We start from the raw sequence: 21,020 nt of genomic DNA, 5'->3' as shown, positions 1-21,020 counted from the left end.
AAGCCTTGTATGAAACACGAAACCGCTTCTAAAATCAGCTCGCTTACCAGAAGAAGAACCAAGCCTGACACATTTCGCGTCAGAACCTTAATTAGTGTATCTATCAGCAGTAGTGCTCCTCTCACCTTTTGCCGCATTGACCGCCTCGCCCCTGTGTGGAGTTTGACATATATAGTCTGAGGTTAAGCTCCGGTGCTTCGGGCCCGAGCGCTGCTGTTACGCCCCCCGATCAACCTCTCTGTGGTAGATGGTTCATTGTCAGCTGGGTGTTCAAGCTCCATTTAACTCTAACTAACTGCCTGTAGTCCTTATCACTGCTCATTAATGCTGCAGTGGTGTTGCTGAGCAGCCCTGAGAGCATCTGCGTAAAGTGGCTGCACCATGTATTAATGTGAAGACCTTACAGGAGTTGTTTTTTGATCATTTTGTTGTGGCACAGTTAATTGCATAAACATGTTTGGTAATATAATTCCTCATTAAAATGCAGACACCTGTAATCATCTTAGAAGCAATGTTTACTTCTGACTTCATAGGATGTGAGGAAATCTTTGAAGTCTCAAATAAAGTCCGCTATGCCAGTGCCTCCCAAGTACTTGGTCCTAAGGGGATTCTTCTGTATTTAATAGGGGTGGAAGATCTAAATAATGGTTGAAATACTTTATTAATGTTAAAGTAATTTAGCGTAATGGTGTAATTTGCTTGAAATAGCTACATAAAAACAGCTAAAATGTCCAATTTAATTAAAACTAAAACAGCATTAAAAAAAATCATACCAACAGTCAAACATGGAGGTGGTATGGAGCTGGTCTGCTGCTTCAGGATATGCCTGACTTGCAAGTGATGGAAACATGAATTCTGCTGTCTAAAAGAAAATTCTGGGAGAAGGAAAATGTCCAGCCATCAGTTTTTGCTGCAAAGCTCAAGCACACTTCAGCTGCAGCGGTACAATGACACCAAAAACACACCTGCAAGTAGACCACACTAATCAAAGTCCAGACTCAAATCTGATTAGGATGCTTTGACGTGATCTATAGGGATTTATATCAAAACAGAATTTATATTACATTAATGAATTACAAAGTAATTAAGTTATTGAAATCAAATATTAGGTCAAAAAACCAAAGCTGATAGTTTAGTTAGCTTAAAGTGATCAAGAATTGTAAATAGCTAAAGACAAATACTAAAATGAGCAAAAACTAGCAGCTTAAAATAAACTAATGAATAAAACATTTATTGACATTTTCTCCCAGGGTATTTTTAGTAGTGTTTATCAGTATTTTTACTTTAATAAGTGTTAGCATTTTTCAAGCTAATGCTATTTTTCAAAAGCGAATTTTTAAATCTCAGTGGTTTAAAGGAACATTTCTTTGGAAAAAAGGTGGAGTTAAGCCAAAAAAAAAGTTGTAAACCATCATGCTGTGCAACTTTCTATTCAGGAGTAAAAAGAAAGAAAAAAAGACCTGAAAAGTGTGAAATGCATCCTCCTAACGCCCTCTTTGGTTTGAGCGATCAAGGTTTGCTACTGTACGCTGAGTGCTTCTCCGTATCCATGGAAAGGCAGGGATGCAGGGTGACAGCTGGGGACCTAGCCAACACACTGGACCACTAAATGAGAAAAATGACCAGCTTTCACCAGCTCTTTTAAAAACTCATTTACATCCTGTCAGATTCCATTATGGCAGGGGACCTGCAACAGAGCTGCAGGACAGGACTGAGTCTGAGTGCACCGACCGTGCTGGCCAAGCTCCTATCGGCCTGACCCGGCTCACCGGTCCAATAGACAGCTGATTCTCCTGTGTCAAGGTTTTTTGGCTTCTCTACTTCTTTTTTCTCCCCGTCCATTTTCCACACTACCTTTGGTGTGCTCTTGGCAAAGAGTAGGTGATTATCAGAGTGCCTGAAACCCCACTTTTGCTCTTTTATACAATTACTGTACAGTATGCAGTCCTAAAAGCATCAGCAGAGAGGATTACGTTTGCTAAATGCTGAGCCTTGAATAAATTATATGCTAGGGGGCGGCAATAAACGAAAGCGGGAACAGGAGGGAAGGGAGCTGTAAAGCAGAAAAATTCAGCTTCTCAAAATAAAATATATAGTACAGAACTTTTATTTCAGGGCTGACAATTTTTGACATCTGTCAAATTTCAACTTGCCAGTTGGAAGAAAAGTTGAAATAGGAAAAAAAAAAAGGTTTTGAGAGACTGGCCCACAGGGTTATACTACCATTAAAGTTTTGAACAGGGGTGTCAAACACAAGGGATCAGAATCAGCCCCGTAAAGACTTCAATCTGGCCCACTGATATTTTCTGTAAATTAACAAAAACTTTATATTTTGGAGTACCAGAACCACTAAAAGTCAAAATGAGCTGTAAACGATCTAAAATTAGTTTGACACCCCTAGTTTAAAAGCATAATAAGTGTTTAGTTATATTGTAAATTCAATGACTTAGGCTTTAAACACTAAAACATAGACTCTTTGCCCCTCATTAAGAAGAAGCAATAATCTTAAATAAAATGCAACTAAAATATAAAAACATCTAATTATTTTTCAGATAACTAATTATTTTGGAAAATATGCTTAGTATAAACTAAAGTTGTACCAATCAAGTAAATGTCCTTTAATTAGATTCCAGTGAATTTAACATTTTACATTATACCAATGTAAGAAAATTAAGTGGAAAATTTAGATGCTATCAAAGTAAATTTTGGGCATAAATATTTTTAGAGTGTGGGACTAAAAGTGCCGTCATTAACTCTGAAACTGAAAGGACAATCTCAATAACACAAAAGGGCTGACCATTCTAGGAAAATATGTGCATGCCATTATTGCTATCATTATTATTATTTAATAAATATTAATGAAGTTGTTGCTGAAGGAAAGTTGTGCTGATGATCATTTCAAACATCTCTAGTGGTGCCACATTCATTGTTTGCACCAATGCACTTGTAGCGTCTATTATGATCAAATTATTTGTGTCAAATCACAAATGGCCAATAGATTATAAGCTATAACCCCATTATAGGAAAGTTAATAAACATCTTAATATAGTGCATGGTTGTGCATGAAAGCTCATTGCAATTCTCATCAATTAACTAAAAGGTCATTTATACAAAGTGTGAGGCTGTGGAGAAGCAGATGAGATTCGTTTTTGAGTTTAAGAAGCACGATCTGATATCCTCGTGTTGGTGTTGTTCCCAGATCATCATACTAAAGGTTGTTCCAGGATCAACATTGCAAGTGACCAATCAGAATGTTGTGATGTCATACTTTTGCGACTTCGGGAAAAACCGGCGTAAAACAAAAAACTGTACTTAAGCTGCGAGAAACCGCCTTTGTCCGCCGATCAACGGACCCTAACCCTTTAATAAACGCTAAGCAGAATTGATATTGTCCTTGCAACATTGGAATTTCATAAATGCACGAATGGGTTGGTACGCAAAAGAATAACGTCACAACAATGTGATTGGTCACTTGCAATGTTGAACCTGGAACAACATTTTCATGATGATCTGGGAACAACACCAACACGACGATATCAGATCATCCGTTTAAGAAAAGGATGCTTTAGGGTTATTTTTAAAATAGTTTGTCAATCTCCCCGTCATTCACGCTGCTCTCATCCCCACAACTCCTCGACTTACTTTCCCTGCCTCTGCATTAATTCACAAACATTTCACATTTGCCGTTATTTTTATTATTATCATTTTTAGAACTGTCAGTTACATACCTGAAAGTTCACAATGCATACGACACTGCACGCCCAACAGTTGCAAGTAAGTAATTCAAAAACGACAGCTATTCAAACATTCCACAAGTGCACTTTAGGTATAAGAGCTCTAACAGCAGTTAAACTCGCAGAGGTCACAGTCTGTGGTCATGCTCTAAACCTCTTGTGCGTCTCATTCAAACGCTGAGCATGTCTCTAACGCGGTGATCTGACGCATACATCAAAGACACGGAGTGTACCTCGGCGCACACTGGGAGCTCCATCAATCCCCTCCGGCCTGCGGAAACTGCCTTTTCCTACACAGTTGGCCATCAAGGGTGACATCCTTGAGGAGGCGATACAAACAGTGTCTAATGAATTTTTAACGACGAGCGTTGCGAGCGGCAAAGAGAAGGAGAAAGGGAACCAGAGAAGACGAGAGAGACCCCTGCTGAATGCATTACAGTGATTTGTGGGCTCACCTTTGAGTGAGGGTAAGAGGCCTCCTGCCTCAGATCATCGGGGTGTTAAGTGTGCTCTGCGGGGGAGCCTTTCGACACCGCATTGTGGGCCAAATGATGTTTGAAATGTTTTAATCAAGTTCTGTCTGTTCATTAGACTAACAATAGGCTTCATGGAGAGAACACCGTGGTTCAGCTTCTTACTGGCCTCAGGGGAACCATCCTGATAGCACAAGTTTTCTAACCTCCCAGTGGCAGTTTTTTTTCCCCATGATGTCCCTCTATACATTTAAATGGGTCTTTATCAGCAGTGGCAGTTTGTCATGAAGTGTAATTTATACAAAGAAACATTTGGGTTACAGTTTCAATATGTCTCCCTGGGCAGTACATCTATGCCAGCTTACGCGTCAATGTAATTTTACCTGGAAGCCATCGAGTCGGCACAGAAGAGCGATAGCTTTTTGCTGTTAGCAGTAGACTTACTCCTCAGATAATCTCGTTTGTGTTCATTCGCAGGTAAAACGCTTTGTCGAGTGTGAAATGTTTAACAATACTGATTGTGGGATTATTTCAAATTAAGCTGACAGCATTGCTGCTGGTAATTCAAGGAGGCTTTGAGCAACAGTAAAAGCAACTAGAATCAAAGCAGCCTTTGGCACAATGTCTATCCATCCATGGACAGGTAAATAGTAAATGACTGGTTCTCATGTATTGCCTTTCTACACTACCTGAGCACTCAAAATGCTTTGTACAACAAGCTTCATTCACTGCTTAAGTGCTTTTTATGGAACATTCACACTTACTCACACTCTCAAACGGATGCATAAGAGAGTAACATGGAGTTAGTATCTTCCCCAAGGATATCCAAACTGCAGCAGCTGGCGATTGAACCAACAACCTTCTAATTAGTAGCGCTGTAGCTCTGGAGCTCGTTCCATCCGTCTATCCATCCATCTTTCATCACTTATGCAGTTCCAGGTTGGCTTGGAAGGATTCTAAGCAGAGATTCCCTCAGTGCAGTCTCCCCAGCCCTCTCTCCAACTCTTCTGTAAGGGACTCTGAGGTGCTCCTAAGCAAACTGAGAGGCATAATCTCCCCCGTGTGTCCTGAGTCTGCCCCCCCACCAGTGGGACATGCCTGAAAGAGCTCAACTATAAGATGTCACCTCAATTGGCTCCTTTTGAAAAAGATGAGCAGCGGCTTTACTTTGAGTCGCTCCCGATTGACCAAGTTCCTCACCTTTGCTCTTAAAGAAAGCCCAGACACCATTCGGCCAACACCAACTCTTTTCTGCCACTTGTATCCATTATCTTATTCTTTTGGTCACTAAACAGAACTCGTGGTGCGATCATAGAGCGACCGGTAAGCAAGCAACTTTGCTTGAACACCCACCTCACTTCACCACAACAGACCGGTGCAGCATTTTCTCACTGGAGTGGATGCACCAAGCTGCCTGTCACTCTGGCACTCCTTCCTTCCCTCGTTCATGAAAATGACACTGCGATACCCTGGAGTGGGCACTCCATCCTTCTCCAGCTGAGAAGCTTGACCTCAGACTTAATTTAAAGCAGCAGAATATAGTAAAACTATTCAATAACATGATGCAGATTATAAAAGAAAAACAGTAAGAATCTAAATATAAAGGCCAGGATGTACAGTATCTCACATGTGAGAATAATAGTGCAAATACGAAGAAAATTGCACAACATTAATAACGATATTAATTTCAGCCGATGAGGTGGGTGAAAAAGAACGAACAAATTACTGATGATAATGTAATCCTCCTGTGTGGTAAACAACAGCTGGTGACAGTACAGTGTTGTGAAAGGGTGTTATGCGTGTGTCGAGGTTTAAACTGTATTTAAATGTCGCTCTCACCCCTTACAGAACAGGGAGGAGATGTACAGTCTAATAGCCACAGGCAGAAAAGACCCCCTGTAGTGGGTCTTTTCAGCCTTTTGCTGTGTGTGCTATGGTGACCACACTGTGAGGCATACATGGGGTGGTATGGATTGTCCATGATGCTGACGAGTTTCTTTAACATCAGATAAAGTCATTGAAAACTTGTTCTGATATCAATCAAACGTTTAATTCTTATTTTTATGTCTATTTAAGCGTTATATGACAGTATGTTTGCACTAAGTACCGCAGCAATTTCCTAATGTTGTAAACCTGCTCAACATTTGGCAATAAAACCCTTTCTGATTCTGATTCTGAAATAACAGTAAATTCAATAACAGAAAATAATATTTGTCAAGTACAAATAATATAAATAAAATCAGTATTAATAGTGAATATCAACTTCTAGAATGCTACAAAATGAACATGCTAAACCTCAGCTAAGCCATGATTTACTAATTTATTTCTCACCCCCTAGACTGTATTTTACTTTACTATTTTACTGTCTTCCAAACTATTAAAATCCTTTTGGACTCCTTTTATGGTCAATATCCTGGGGGAAAGTGCCAAGTGTGGTATTACGAAGGGGAGTTCTGCCTGATATTTCAAGGATACACTGAAGGATATATTGATTTTAAATAGAGGGCAGATGCATTCTCTTAATATATCTACATTTATTTTCACACTTTTACAGAAAAAAACTATTACATAACACCAATTCAGTATTAAATGAACTTATAGCGGCGCTCAATCTGTCATTTAATTGGGGTGGAAAGAGCTACTGAATATATAGGTTCCTGATGATGAGCAGTGTATTTTCACCCATAGTGATGAGCAGACTATAGAGACTATGCTGTCAGGGGCTCTGCTATATTGCCTCAATGCAGAACTGTTTCCTCGGTGTATTTAGTTTTGGATCATTATGTCTAAGCTGGAGATAATCAGTTATTTGTCTTATTTTGTTCTCTTGTTAAATTCTTTGCTCAACTTGAGTTTTCATTAGATTGGCCAATTAATTTGTACTGTAACTATGGTAAATTACTCCTCTGCTGTGGGAAATACAGGTGCAAAATAGAAATAAAGGCCTATATACCTGTTTAAAAGCCTTTTACATCTGTCATCTCTCACATGGTCCATATTGCAGAGTGCTCTAAGATGTTTGTTTCTGGCTATCTGGCACTGGTTGGACACACTGGACCAAGCTGGAAGTCTGAGATTAACTACTCCAGGCACCAAGTTCATTTAACGTAGTAAGCATAATGGACTTTAAAATGACTGCCAAACTGGCTTTTTTGGGGGATATGTCTGTGCCCCAGTGGAACACTTCCATGCTTCATTTTTGAATGTCACACCAGATGGGCACTGGAGTGGTCCAAAAAGCCCCTATTGGTTGGTCCAATTTTCTCTTTGATCAGCCCAAGTGCCACTCTGTGTGACCTTAGGGCACAAATATACTCTTACCCACCACTGAATAAAAAAAGAGCCGCTCCTTCCATATTGCCCCTACCCATTCACACCCCTTCTTTAGAGGAAAATGATACATACAGTAGATTTCTGTAAATTCCTAATTGAATTGAAGTGTACTGGCATTAATCAGCAAAATAACACAACTGCAAATTATGTAAACTAAGTCTTATACAGAATTATTTATTAATCATTTTTAACATAATTGGCTATAGATGTGATGGAAAACCTATTCTGGAAATGTATTTACTGTCATCTGCTCGGGACAAATGAGGATATACTATTAGAAAGAAAAAAATCAGTATCGGGGTTTTGTAAAAACACATTTTTGTTGTGTCTCTAGGACTCTCTTTTGTTGCTTTTGCTGCACTAGATCTTGTTTTTCCTTCTATTAATTGCTTTCCTAGTAAACATTGTGCATTACAGTTTTCAGTGGTGCTGCGGACTAATTTGGGGCATTCCCTTTTGTTCGGGATAGAGTTTTACTCCTTTTTCCAATTCACCACGCGCCATCCTTTATTCTGAAGCATGACGTGCCCCCGATTGTTTGACCACTAAATCTACTTTATTGTGTTATTTCAACCTGTCAGAGCGATCGATCAGTGGATTAAGACAAAGATGATGTTTTAAAGCTTTGACTGAGGGTTTCATAGCAGACCTGAAATCCAATACCAATAGGGGTTCATAGATCCTGGCCAGGATTTAATGCTATGGGCAGGATTGATGACATGGAGCCCAGACATAATAGTAGAGGGGCACGAGGCTCCATCCTTCAACATAACTCAAGATAACAGTCGGCTTTTTATTTGGTTATTAGAGTCGTTCAGTTGTCTGGTTATTTAAAACATCTAGCACGTCACATTGCAGAGCAGCTCCATCGTAAATAACGTCACAGCGCCTGCTCTCCTTTTTCTAGGAACAATAGATTTGTCCTGAAACTTCTTCTTCTAAATTGCCTGGGTTGTATTACTGATCACTGCAAAACTGCAACCAATATAAACTATATTACTCAAAGTCAGAGAAATAATCAAATTTGGATTATTTTATTGGCTCCAGACAACATTTGCCGGTGGCAGCAGCAGACGATTTATCACCACTTCAAAGTAAGTAAAATCACCTGCTGTTTTTCAATGCATACTGTATTAAATTTCAGCATGAGTATAGCCTCTTCATTTGGTCTTTCAATTGTGATCAGTTGTCACTATAATGTATACCACTAGAAGATAGAAATGCAAGGTTTACTAATGGCAAAAGCAGAAAACATATTGCCGGCCTTACAGTTTAACATTCATGGAATAAATGTCAGTAATGCAAAGTGATGCTGGGAAAACAAAACAATAAAAACGAACATAAAGGCAAACAGAGCTGGGGGTAATGCTTTAAAAAACTAATCTGTTACTGGATTCACTTTATATTTGTGTGTGAAGCAGTAACGTAACCAGCGGTAAGTGGGAAAACCCTAAGATCAGGTGTAGCGGTGCAGTGTGAGGTAAAGACCTATCTGGAGTCACATAATCATTTGTTCAGTGAGCTTCAGTAGAGTCTTCTTTGTGTACAGATGATCTGCGCCGCTGCTCTTTGTGGATTTAGCGATTTGAATTCAACAAGATATAAGCAGATGTTCTGCATGCTTTATGTATGATTTCCAGCTGCTAGACACTATAAAGCTGGTTTAAAATGCAAAATTCATTGAGAGAACCTATTGAGCATCATAAATGGATTGATATCGGAAACTTTATCACAATACAGCAAACTAAGCAGTTAACCCTGCTCTAGCATTTATCTAGTATGGCTAGTATTTTCATGTCTATCAGGGAGTCCAGTAACATTTTTTTTACTCCTTGGTAAATGCAGTAATTACATTTGGCTTATCTGTCACTTAAAAAACATTACTATTTATGTTCAGTTTGCTTCTGTAGCTAGCTAGATGCTGAAGTACTGACACTGAAACTTTATCTGCACAGCAAACAGATCACAGGAATGTAAAGGAAACGGATGTGTTCAAGGTGTAAGCTGGCAGTGGGGTGTTGCTATTTTCTTATTACCTGTCAAGTATTGCCATTCCGTCTCTGGCAGCAATGCAAGATACAAAAAATAACTAATTTGCTAGTAAAATGCATTAGCCTGCCTATCAGATGTAATTACTCATTAACTAAAGGTGATGGCATGTTCCAGATTGTTCCAGCCCACTTTAAAAGCCTAAGTGTAACGTTGAAGTATCAAGATAGCTAACAACCAAGCAATTTTGTCACACATACATTTTAAACTACACTAAAATACGTCTCTCCAAACACACATTTGCAGCACAGTCCTCTAACCTCAGGTCTGAATAGTATGAAAGTGGCAACACAGTCTGTAAGTTATGAGGAGGGAAGATAAGCATGCTACTTCCAATTTGTTGCACAGGAAGTTGAGAATATGAAAAGGTTAAATGAAAAAAGGTTTATTATAAGTTTAATGTTCTGATGGCATTTACATGTTGCATACTGGGCAAGTGGTTAGTGGTTTCACATCACAGCAAGAGGGTTCCTGGTTTAAAACTGTCAGCTTTGTTATTACTTATTAACATGTAACATGTAAATCTGGTGGAATATGGGAAAGTTCCCTCTCTAATATTACGATAATTCAGGTATCTTGACTTTTTAATAGTTTTTCATAATATATTTTATATATGGTCTGGATTGTTAGGTAAAAACTGAGCTAGAGAAAAAAAACCTTATTTTAACTAGAAGCACTGCCACTAACATCGTTTCCTAAAATAAACTGTTAATGTAGATAATGATTCCGGAGGCACACTTTGCTTGCTGATAATGCCATCTTTCAGGGTGAACAGTAATTGCCCACTCACAGAAAGAAAATAAAACAAATATGACAATATTGCTTGAATCTGAGAAATATAAATGTGCTTGGATTACTTTTTGTAAATATTATCTTTGAGCACAATATAATTCAAAAGGTATGAGGAAATGTCTTGATGCATGCACAATCATCCAGGTAAGGAAATCCCAAAAGGTTGATTCTGTTCATCTGGACGTAGCGTTTTCAGTGGGAGAAACGTTACGTCACTCATCCGAGTGACTTCTTCAGTCTCAGCTGACTGCAGGTTTCCCCAACCTTATAAACAGTAGTCAAAGGAGCTTGCAAAGAAAAGCGTCTGGACTTCTTTAAGTTGCTTGAAGACGTTTCACCTCTCATCCGAGAAGCTTCTTCAGTTCTAAGGTCAAATGGTGGAGAGTCCCAGATTTAAACCTAGTGGGAGTTTCCCCCCACAGAGGGACAAAAGGACCCCCTGATGATCCTCTAATCGCCTGAGCCAAGGTGTGAAACTGGGTGTGGGTCCCAATCAGCCAGGGTTTCGGGTGAGCTCATTGTAAGGTGGGGCCAGGTTTCACAATGAGCTCACCCGAAACCCTGGCTGATTGGGACCCATCACCATTTGACCTTAGAACTGAAGAAGCTTCTCGGATGAGAGGTGAAACGTCTTCAAGCAACTTAAAGAAGTCCAAACGCTTTTCTTTGCAAGCTCCTTTGACTACAATGACCTGGATGACTGAGAACCTTCACAGACTTATAAACAGTACATTTGCACAATGACTAAAACTGGCCCACTGAATGAACAATGGGCTGTGAGGTCAATCTCAGCTTGAAGAAGTCTCCGGATGAACAGAATCAACCTTTTGGGATATGAGAGGGAACATATTTTGAATTTTTGACTGGACCACTGCAGCACGTTGATTCTTTCCCATTTCAGCCCCTCTGTAGTGGAATTGCTGCTGTACTTGGGGTCATTGTCCTGTTTTTGTCCTGAAAAACCAGTTTTAGCCAAGCTTTAGTGGTTTGACAGATGGTCTCACATTTGAGTCTAGAATACTTTGGTATACAGACGTGTTCATCATCAACTCAATGACTGCAAGGTGCCCAGCTCTTGTGGCTGCAAAAACAAGCCCAAATCCTCACTCCTCCACCACCATGCTTGACAGCTAGTGTGAGGTGTTTGAGATGATGTGCATTATAGCCAAACATCTAGTCCCAACTGTCCAAAAGTCTTGTAGTTTGTTCAGCTTTGGAAGCCTACGCTTTCTGGCGTTTTATTTATTTTAAGACCTGGTAATCTCTCCATCAAACCATACTTGTTCAGTACTTGTATTGTCATGTACAGCTTTGAAATTTAATGGAGGTCTGTAGAGTCTTTTTTTGTTTGTTTTTTGGCAAATTCTCACAGGATAGCACGGTCTGACCTTGGACTGAATTTACTGGTGTGTCCAATGCTGGGAAGATTGGCAGCTGTCTTGAATGTTTTCCACATATGAATAATCTTTTTCACTGTAGAATGATGGACTTCAAATTGTCTGGAAATGGCCTTATAACCCTTGCCAGATTGATGGGCAGCAAGAGCTGCTTCTTTAATCATTGGTGATGTCTTTCCGTCTTGGAATTATGTTAACACACACCTGAATATTTGGTTATCAACACCTGGCTGCTGTTTCTCTTGATTCCCATGGAAGCAGTATGGCTGCAATTTGTTTTTTAAACAGTGTTTCTGCACTTTGGCTTAATTTTTGTTAACTAAACAATGAAATGCTGTAATAAGGTATGTCATGTTCTGCTGTTAGTCTGAAGTTGACTCAGAAGTTCTATTTACTTAATTTTAAGACCTGCTAAGGACCCGATGAGTTTTATGATGGCCTGATATGACCTTAGAATTTAAAGAGGGTGTAAACATTTTTCTACCATCCCTGTATGCAATTATATTAAGTGGTGATATCATTTAGCAATATCAAATTGATTGACATTTCCACAATGTCATTTCATGTGGATATAGTTTAATAAAGTTACAGTTGAAGTTTAATTGTATTCATATATTCTACACTGTCTAATAGGAAAAAAAAGTCTTTAAGCTGTGTTCTAAACATTGTTAAATAAAAATAATGGTCTTCAGTTATATAACTCGGCAAACTCATACATAGTTATAAATACTAAAACCCTATATCCACCAAGTCCTTAGAATATAAATTATGATCAGGTTAAAGTTTAATTCAGGTTCTGAGTCCTGACTGAATATTTATCAGGCTAACTATAGTGATCCGAATTCCATACTCCCAACCTGCAGCAAAACAGCCTTTGTCCACATTGCCATGACTCCCTGTGCCCTCACCTTCTGCTCGTCCATCCGGACTAAATTACGTGGTCTTAATAAGTTCAAATAAAAAGGGAAAACAGCATTTTCTGGCACCATATGTTGGTGCTGAGCAGGTGCACAAGGCGTGGGACCTGTGGAGGCTGATTTCAGTATTGAAATTAGTTTTATATTAAATAACGTAATATATTTTTACAAACATAACCACTACCAGGTAGTGCAGTGGTGTATTTGTTAGCACTGTTGCCTCACGGCCTTTCTGTGTTGAGATGATGTGTTCTTTCTTCCTCCCAGAGACAAGCATACATGTTAGGCTAACTGGTGATTATTGATTGACCATAGGTGCAAATATGAGTGTGAATGGTTTTCCGTTTCTTTGTGTTAGATCTGCAACAGACTGGAGAACGGTCCAGAGCATGCCTAATCTCGATCCTGAATTGCGTAAGTGGAAGAAAATGGATTGATGGAAATACTACGATTTACGAATACACAACTCAAATTTCACAATTTCCATGTGAATGACAATCAAATGAGGTATGACTCAGACAGTCATCTTAAAGGTGACATGATTAAATATTGTTCTAATAGAACCTCATTAGATGGCTAGCATTCATAAACAGCGCAAGTTGTAATTTCTTTAACATCTGCAGCATTGTCACAAAATTATCATTGGTGGAAAGATTAGACATTTAGAAATGTTTCAGTTACACCGATAAACACATACATGGTCTGTTTTTGTGCACACATGCACACGCACAGGTGTGTAATCATTTTCTATGATTAAAAAAATGTTACTTGACACATGGGCAGGAACACAAATGTAAAAATGGAGGGAATAGCTCAGTAAAAACAGACCCAGGGCTGCAGTGTGAGCTCTTTGCTTCACTAGAAGTCTGTAAATTCTGCTTCTACAACTGTCAATAGTCCCAAGAGCAAAGGCAAAGCACTTTAAATCACAGCGTCATTATTATTCAGTGCATTTCAAAGCGCTGAAACTTTGTTAAGAAATTTGAAGCCATAATGGGGTCAGGAGCTTGACAACTCTATTTCAGCATTTCACCACCATAATTACTTCAAAAGAACATTCTTGCATGATCTTGTCATTTCCATGCTAAGTCTTATGTCGCTGCACAGAAGTGATTGCCTACATTTTGTTTTAAATAGCTTATGGAAAAGAGCAGCCCATCAGGCAAACTTTAATGGCTGCTTTGGATCTGCTGTGAGAGTGTCAGTTCCTCTTTGTGATTCCTCTTTGCAATCTCACATACGTTTCTTCATTTGTTTTTTGGTGCATAAAATTTCATATTCGTCATTAATGCTTTAAATTTTTTGTGACTGTTTGAGTGAAGCCACGAGTTCTCCATCCTAAGAACATTTTAGACAATAGTTGACTGTTCATTCAGTGTAATATATGTGTTTTAGTCTAATTCGATAGGAGAAAGCCACAGGGCTTGGAGTGTTCATTTGACAAAATAACAGTGCACAGAGATCCAATATCACAATGATCACCATTATATCTCTGCTGCAGTCTGGTAGCAATATAGGAAATCTCAGGCCTATATGTAAAATGTTTTTCTTATCTGCCCAGATGTGTACTTTTCAGTTACTTTGACTTCTGATTGCCTTCTCTTTTTATGATTATATGACTGTAATTCCATTTGGCTAAAGCGATAAAGCAGAGCAGAGCAAGGCCTGCATGTTCTTCAAATGGCATTTATGGTTTTTCATATGTGCAGTGAAAGGAAGGGAGAGCAGGCAGGTTAGCTGGGCTTTTTTCTTTATCTTCAGTTAGAAGTCGATGAATCCAAGCACTGTATTCATAATAATCCTAACAAACATGCACGTGAATATAAATAAAATACAAATGTATGTGAAATGCGGTGTAAATCAATTGTCGTCGCAAATCAGTGTTTTCGGAACAGATTTGCTTGGATGGTGTTTCAGTAGTGAACAACCAGCTGGAGTACAGAAGAAATTTACATCTTGGGTGTAGAGCCCAGAGGCTTTTATGTGATTTTTGCTGGTGTGTTGAAGAATTCAGGTAGACAGCAAGTATTGCCTCTCCAGAAGACAGACTAGAGGCAGGACTGGGGGCACCAGTATAAGCAGAAACCCTCTTTGGCCAGAAAGAGATGAGTTGAGCAGATGGACCTCATCCAGAGGTGGTGAAGGTAAAGACCCTCCAGGATCAAGAAAGGTGGCTGGTACAAACAGCTCTCTCGGGATGGAGCAAGGAGCTGGTGATGGAGGCTGGGACTTCTGAACCCTTCTGGCACAGACCAGCCAAAATGGACAAAAACATATTTTTGTGAATGTCAGCCAAGAGGTATAACTTAACACAGATGCAGTTATAGGCTGGGAAGTTCTTATGGCTGGAGGCTGCACTGGAGGCTTAGTAGGCCCACTCTTTAAACTGCGAAAGTTGAGGAACTAGGGTACTGGAGTGGGCTGACATGAATCTCGATAACTGTGGATTAGGGTACCATGGGGGGCTAGCTGATAGCTGTATCCAGCTTGAAGCTGACAGCTAAGCCTGGCAGGTATAGCTAGGTACACCTTGAAGGAATCTCAAGCCCAGACCCACAAGTCTGCACAATTTTTATCAACCACAGACAACAACTCTGACATGACTGGATCTTCCAAAAACAATGGCTTGGCGTAGATTGCTATTTCAGGTGAGATATTGAAGCTTTCCCCCTCTGTTTTCTCCAATTCCCTGCACTTCCTTGTATATTTAGCATGTTTGTATTGTAAGGTGCACCATTTTGATGGCCAAGTAGCCCTTCAAATACAGTATGAAGCGCTAATTGATATGCTCTGTAACCACAATCCCAGCAGCATAAAAAAGGGAAAAGGTGAGGCCCAGCAGCAGGTCAGATATGATTCAATAATGGGTCTTTGACTGTTACATTTCAGCTTTTGATAAAGTTTGGAACATGTTTTGTTTTCTAAAAGACAGAGGATATCGTCGTACATCCCTTACATTAGAAGGACACCGATAGCAAACTGGTGTCACATCTTTTGTCTACTGAGACAAAACAAAAATGTTGTTTGGTATGAGTAAAACTATTTGATGTGTGCTCACTGTTTGCTGATTCGTCAGTGTAGTGTCTATGTATGGTGGAGACCACAAGTCCTTTATACTTTTCTGCAGCTGTCATCAACTTATTCAAACTATCCCCAAAAGACCAGGTGATAAGTGAGGGACTGCATTTACTAGAGGCACACTGCACCTTGATAATGGAGTGTGGCTGAAGCGATTAGCACACTAACAGCTTCACACAAGAAGGAGGGGAATTCGCGCTGGGAGGATGCTGGGAGACCTAAAGGAGGACATGACCCTCCAACAACACAATTCACAGCAGGGATGCTGGTGGTGCTAGTCACAATGACACCACCTGAAGGACTCCGTACCCTCAAAGTAAAGGTGAAAGTGCATCTAAAAGTCTTTAAAGACAGTTATATTTTACTGCAACAATTCCTGATTCCAAGCAGGCATTAAATTCAATTGCATCCATGCACACTATTCTTAAAAATGTTGTTTATTCACTCATATATCATGTTTTATCTTTTTAAACAGCCATGCCAACCACAATGACATGTGCCTGTGACAACAATGGCTTTGCAAATGAAAGCCAAATAAGCAGATGTGAAGTATCAAGAAATTCAGGTCACAGAATTTAAACAATTTGATCATTTTTCAGTCAATTCTTTTTGAAACTAAAAAAAGCTTTTTTTCTACAAGCACAGATTTTTGCTCTATTTAATTTATTTTATTAAAAACTATTATTAATGTGGCAGTGAATTAGCCATACCTCTCCTGCCAAATGGGTGAAAAACAACATTTTTTGCCAAAGAGTTCCTATTACATGATTTTCAGTCTTTAATCAGTAATAGCTGCTCTTATTGGACATCTTCAAAATAGAGAGTAACTGCAGCTTGATGACAGCTAAGTATTCTTTAATTATTTTGTTAAATTACACGTTAATTCTTATTCAGGTAGCTCAAGGGTAAGGACTTCTTCCAGCTAGCGAGCAGCTGTAGATGTGCCAGCACCGCCTCGCCCACCATCTCAATCAGGTCCTCTGATGTCTTTAAAAAGAAAACACAGTAATCCATTTGCATTAGGGTATGACCACAAATAAAGGCACACCCACAGGTTCTTATATACATTAATAAATCATAGCATATATACTTTATGAAAATAAATAATAGAGCAAAAATCAGCTGTCTCTCCATGGAGTTTCTCATCCCCGTCATCAAACTAAAACTACACCACTGCGTGCTGCAGCTGGCAGTCCTTGTTCTGCTCTGTAGACATTGGAGACTCAGCACATGAACCAGTCCTCCACCTGCTGCAGGTTCTTGTTAGAGCGACACATCAGGTCAGACAGGGTCCCCAGAACAGAACCAGAACTATCATCAGCAGCTGCCATCCAACGTGCAGGAGCTGGAGTCAGTCGGACAAAGGGCTGACAGTCACAGCGCTCTCACAGCAGTCAGTTGATCTTCCGATTTCCTATGTTTTTTTTGATGTGGTCCTTTTCTTACCGTATCAAAGTCAATATGATTCTCTGAAAAAAAGGCCTGCTTTAATGCCACATCTATCTACATTTATTTTTATACGAATGCTAATAGTAAATATATTATTAATGCAAAACCCCAAGAATAGTACTTGAATGAATGAATGAATGAATGAATGAATGAAAGGCTTTATTGGCCACATGCAGGTTGCCCCGCAGTAGAATAGAACCCCTTCCCCGACTTACACACACAACATAGACATCACATGCGAATACAGGTCGGAGACCGGCAGCGTTACAGAAAAACACTGAAAAAGTACACAACAATGGGAAAGTAGAAGAGGAAAAAGAGACCTCTACTCATGCTGGGCACCTATGGGAGGACAGCATGAGAACAGGAAACAAAAAACTCCTCTGCACAGAGAGCACATAAACGTTTGGTAACGTTTCTGAAAAAATGCAGGCTGATAAAGGTTAACTCGAGTTCTGCTCTGCTCCTGATAACCTCTTATTTAACCTCTCTTTTGAGAACACTCATTTTCTTTTGCATTCAGCTTCACTTATACACTCATGTGGAGAAGAACATTTCTACATGAGTGTATGCAGTCCTGTGTCCAACTTTAACCAAACCCAGTGAATAAGGTGGAGAGGCCCAGTGTTGAAGACTGGACCCCTCCTCCACTCTGTTTCCTGGGTCCTGATTACCCTGTTGGAAGTCGCCTTTGACAGCACATTAGCACAAACACCTCATACCAGTTATCAAGCACAATGGTAGAGGGGTAATGATTTGGACTTGCAGCCATGGGACCTTGTAGTCACCTTGTAGTCAACCATGAAGTCCTCTGTAGACCAAAGTGTTTTAGAGTCACATGTGAAACCATCTGACTGAGTGTTAAAGCTTGTCTGAAACGGGGTCCTATCCCAACAATTACTCAACAGTGAATAATGATCCCAAGCATGCCAATACATATACAACAGAACGGCTGAAAAAGAAAAGAATCAAAGTGTTGCAATGGTCCAAAGTCCAGACCTCAACCTGCCTGAAATGCTGTGGCAGGACCTCAATGAACTAAATCAATCTTGTAAAGATTGTAAAGAAAAGTGGTCCAAAATCCCTCCACAACAAGAGACTGATAGTCCTACAGAAACACACAGTGCTTAGATAAGTGTATTACATTGTTACTCTATGGAAACCTAAAAATGAAAATGTAAAACTACACATAAATGTGGAGTGAGTTTCCGTAGTGGTATCAGTGCTGAGAAGTAGACCGTAGCTTCTAGTCTGATAGTTATTTAAACAAATGCATCAACTGATCCAGTCTGCCATAACTTTTGATCAGCCGTGTGTCCCCTCTCCTTTGTCACCCTGCTGATTCCAAACAAAGTAAATCACTGTACTAAAGCTCAAAGCCTGCTTACCTCAGAAACATCTTTCCAGATAGCTTCCGAGCTGCCTGCATGTCATGCCAACCATCAGTCATGCCCCATGTCATCTTTACCCAGCAGTGCTTCTACAATAGAACCATAACCAATCCTGACAATGTGGGAGAGTGTAGCATGCACTGATCAAAGTGACTTTTAGATAGTTTTTCATCTTTCAAACAGAAAAAGAACAAAGCCATTAGTCTGAAAAAACACATCTGCTGATATGAGTCCATTATGTTACATGATCATCATCTACAATCACTGTCATCCTCCTTGCTGACAGACAATGGAAAGAAATTTTGGCTCACTTATGACATATTGTGATACCAAATAGAACTAGCTTATAGAGTTTTCCCACCCTGCCGCATGAGACATGTTTATTTCGAGTAATCCTTCGGTGAGGAAATGTAAATCTGAAGGTTATGCATGTAAGCAATGTGCCCTGAGAGAGGGAAATGATGTACGTCAGTGGCTGCGTAGCTGATGTGTTTGGCTGAAAGCCAGGTTTTATTCTCTTTTAAGCAGCACATGATCTTTCTTGGCTAGGAACAGCAGACCTGGAATGTTCAGCTTTGGAATCAGTGATACCTGGAGGACAGAGGAAAAAACAAACTATAGGACAAAGGACACAAGATTCATGGCATGCAGGAGTGGTATTAATATATGGAGAATGTAGGACATGCCAAGCAGAGAGGTACTCAGTGTCTATACCAGCAAACTTTAAATGCAATTAAACAAAAAGAAAAGAAAAAAAAAGCATAAGATAGATTAGATAGAGCATCTGCTTCCTGAACATAAAGCTGAGTTGATTCTGTAGTGACTTTGCCTGATAGCCAGGGCTGGAGCAGTCTGGTGTTCTGTTAGTGAAATCTAATAGACAGTTTAGTACAACATAATGTCAAGTGTATTCATTTGTCAAATCAGTCCTACAGTGGTCCATCCCAATGCCAAGAAGAAAGTATATGGTCTAGGTAATCCTTGCCATGTGTTCAGACATTCAGATGTCAATAAAGTTCAGCATACTTCAGCATGTAAATGCTGTTGTTGTCAGAGGTTTACATACACTTGAGCATGAAAGTCATGGTAATTTGGGCCTTTTAATGAAATCTTTGAAGTTTATTTGTTTAAGTTTGACATGTTTTTGTATTTTCTCTAATCTGCACAGGGCAGAAATGCAAAAAGTACACACAAACTCAAATATATACAAACGTTCATTTATGTAAATCTTTTAATAAGTGCTGGGTAGGGATGGGTATCGTTTAGGTTTAATCCGATACCGGTGCCAAACCGGTACTTTTGAAACGGTGCCGATGCTTAAACGGTGCTCAAACCGGTGCTTAAAGAATGGAAAACACAAAATTGGTCCAAAAACCTCTCATGTTCAGCTGTTTTTTGTAAAAAGATAACAATGTTAGCCTTTTCTGCAGCTATGGGGCATATATGGTATCACTCTTGGCTGGAAGCAGTGCTTAAACAATGGAAAAAACACAAACTTTGTCCAAAAACCTCTCATGTTTAACTGTTTTCCACTTTTTCTTTGGTTATTTTAGCCTTTTTGGCCAGGGTGAAGGGAGTATCTGCCATCAAACAAGAAGACAGCTGCATGTAACTACGACGGTGTTTGCTAGTTCACCTTACATGCATTAATGTAATAACGTGGTTAGCCTACTCAACGTAAATTACACACGAAGAACATTAAGCTAGTCACGCAGAGAAGAACAGCTGCTGCTGCCATCATCATCCGTCATCATTTCTGCTACACTGGCAGGGCTAGGGGCCAGGACTCTACTCTTCGGGTTTTTGGGGGATGTTGCTAACTCCGGTCCGATAACAGGCAACCCACCTGTGATGTGCACAGTGTGAGGTCTCGCAGCAAGCTATCAAATAAGGCGCATTTTTCGGCTTTTAAAAAAACCGCTGTGCGTCGCCAGGTGTTTCATCGGATTTGAGGTGTTACTTCCTTTAACAGTATCACAGTATCAGCTTAAAGCACTTGTTGCAGGCTGCTGAGTTTGCATATTTTGCTGTGAAGTACAGCCAGACTTGGGCATTTTTAATCTGTAGCTCTGCTCTAAAAGAACGTACGTACCTGGACCCGCCTACTATCCTCAGAAACGTAAAATGATTGGCTAGAATTCAAAGTGTATGACATCCCAGGAAAAAAAAGCACATAAATAAAGCACCGAAATGTGCGCTGCTTTTCGGTCTGGTTACTACCGTTTATGTCAGAACCGGTGCCATCATGGCACCGGATACCGGTACCCATCCCTAGTGCTGGGGAAGGTTTTACTATGACTCCTAACTTGACAGGATAGCCTGACCAACATGTTTAGGAATTGTTTCACATGCTTAACAAAGTGAGGATGTTTTCACTTAAAATGCTGTATTCTATACTAAAATAATT

General features: G+C 39.7%; 1 protein-coding gene across 1 annotated transcript in view; it reads right to left on the bottom strand.

Moving 5' to 3' along the window:
• Nucleotides 1-682: 682 nt before the first annotated feature.
• Nucleotides 683-21,020, bottom strand: part of LOC146499715 (uncharacterized) — a 56,359-nt gene continuing 36,021 nt past the window's right edge. The window contains exon 2 of the mRNA XM_085137626.1: nt 683-6,381. Coding sequence (XP_084993752.1) covers nt 6,345-6,381 — 37 coding nt within the window. The 3' untranslated portion in view covers nt 683-6,344. The remainder of the gene's footprint in view (nt 6,382-21,020) is intronic.

Source organism: Neolamprologus multifasciatus, chromosome 17 (assembly GCF_963576455.1).
Source record: "Neolamprologus multifasciatus chromosome 17, fNeoMul1.2, whole genome shotgun sequence".
In the NCBI taxonomy this organism is placed as follows: Eukaryota; Metazoa; Chordata; class Actinopteri; order Cichliformes; family Cichlidae; genus Neolamprologus; species Neolamprologus multifasciatus.
Note: the sequence above shows the minus strand (reverse complement) of the source record. Positions and strands in the feature narration are given on the sequence as shown.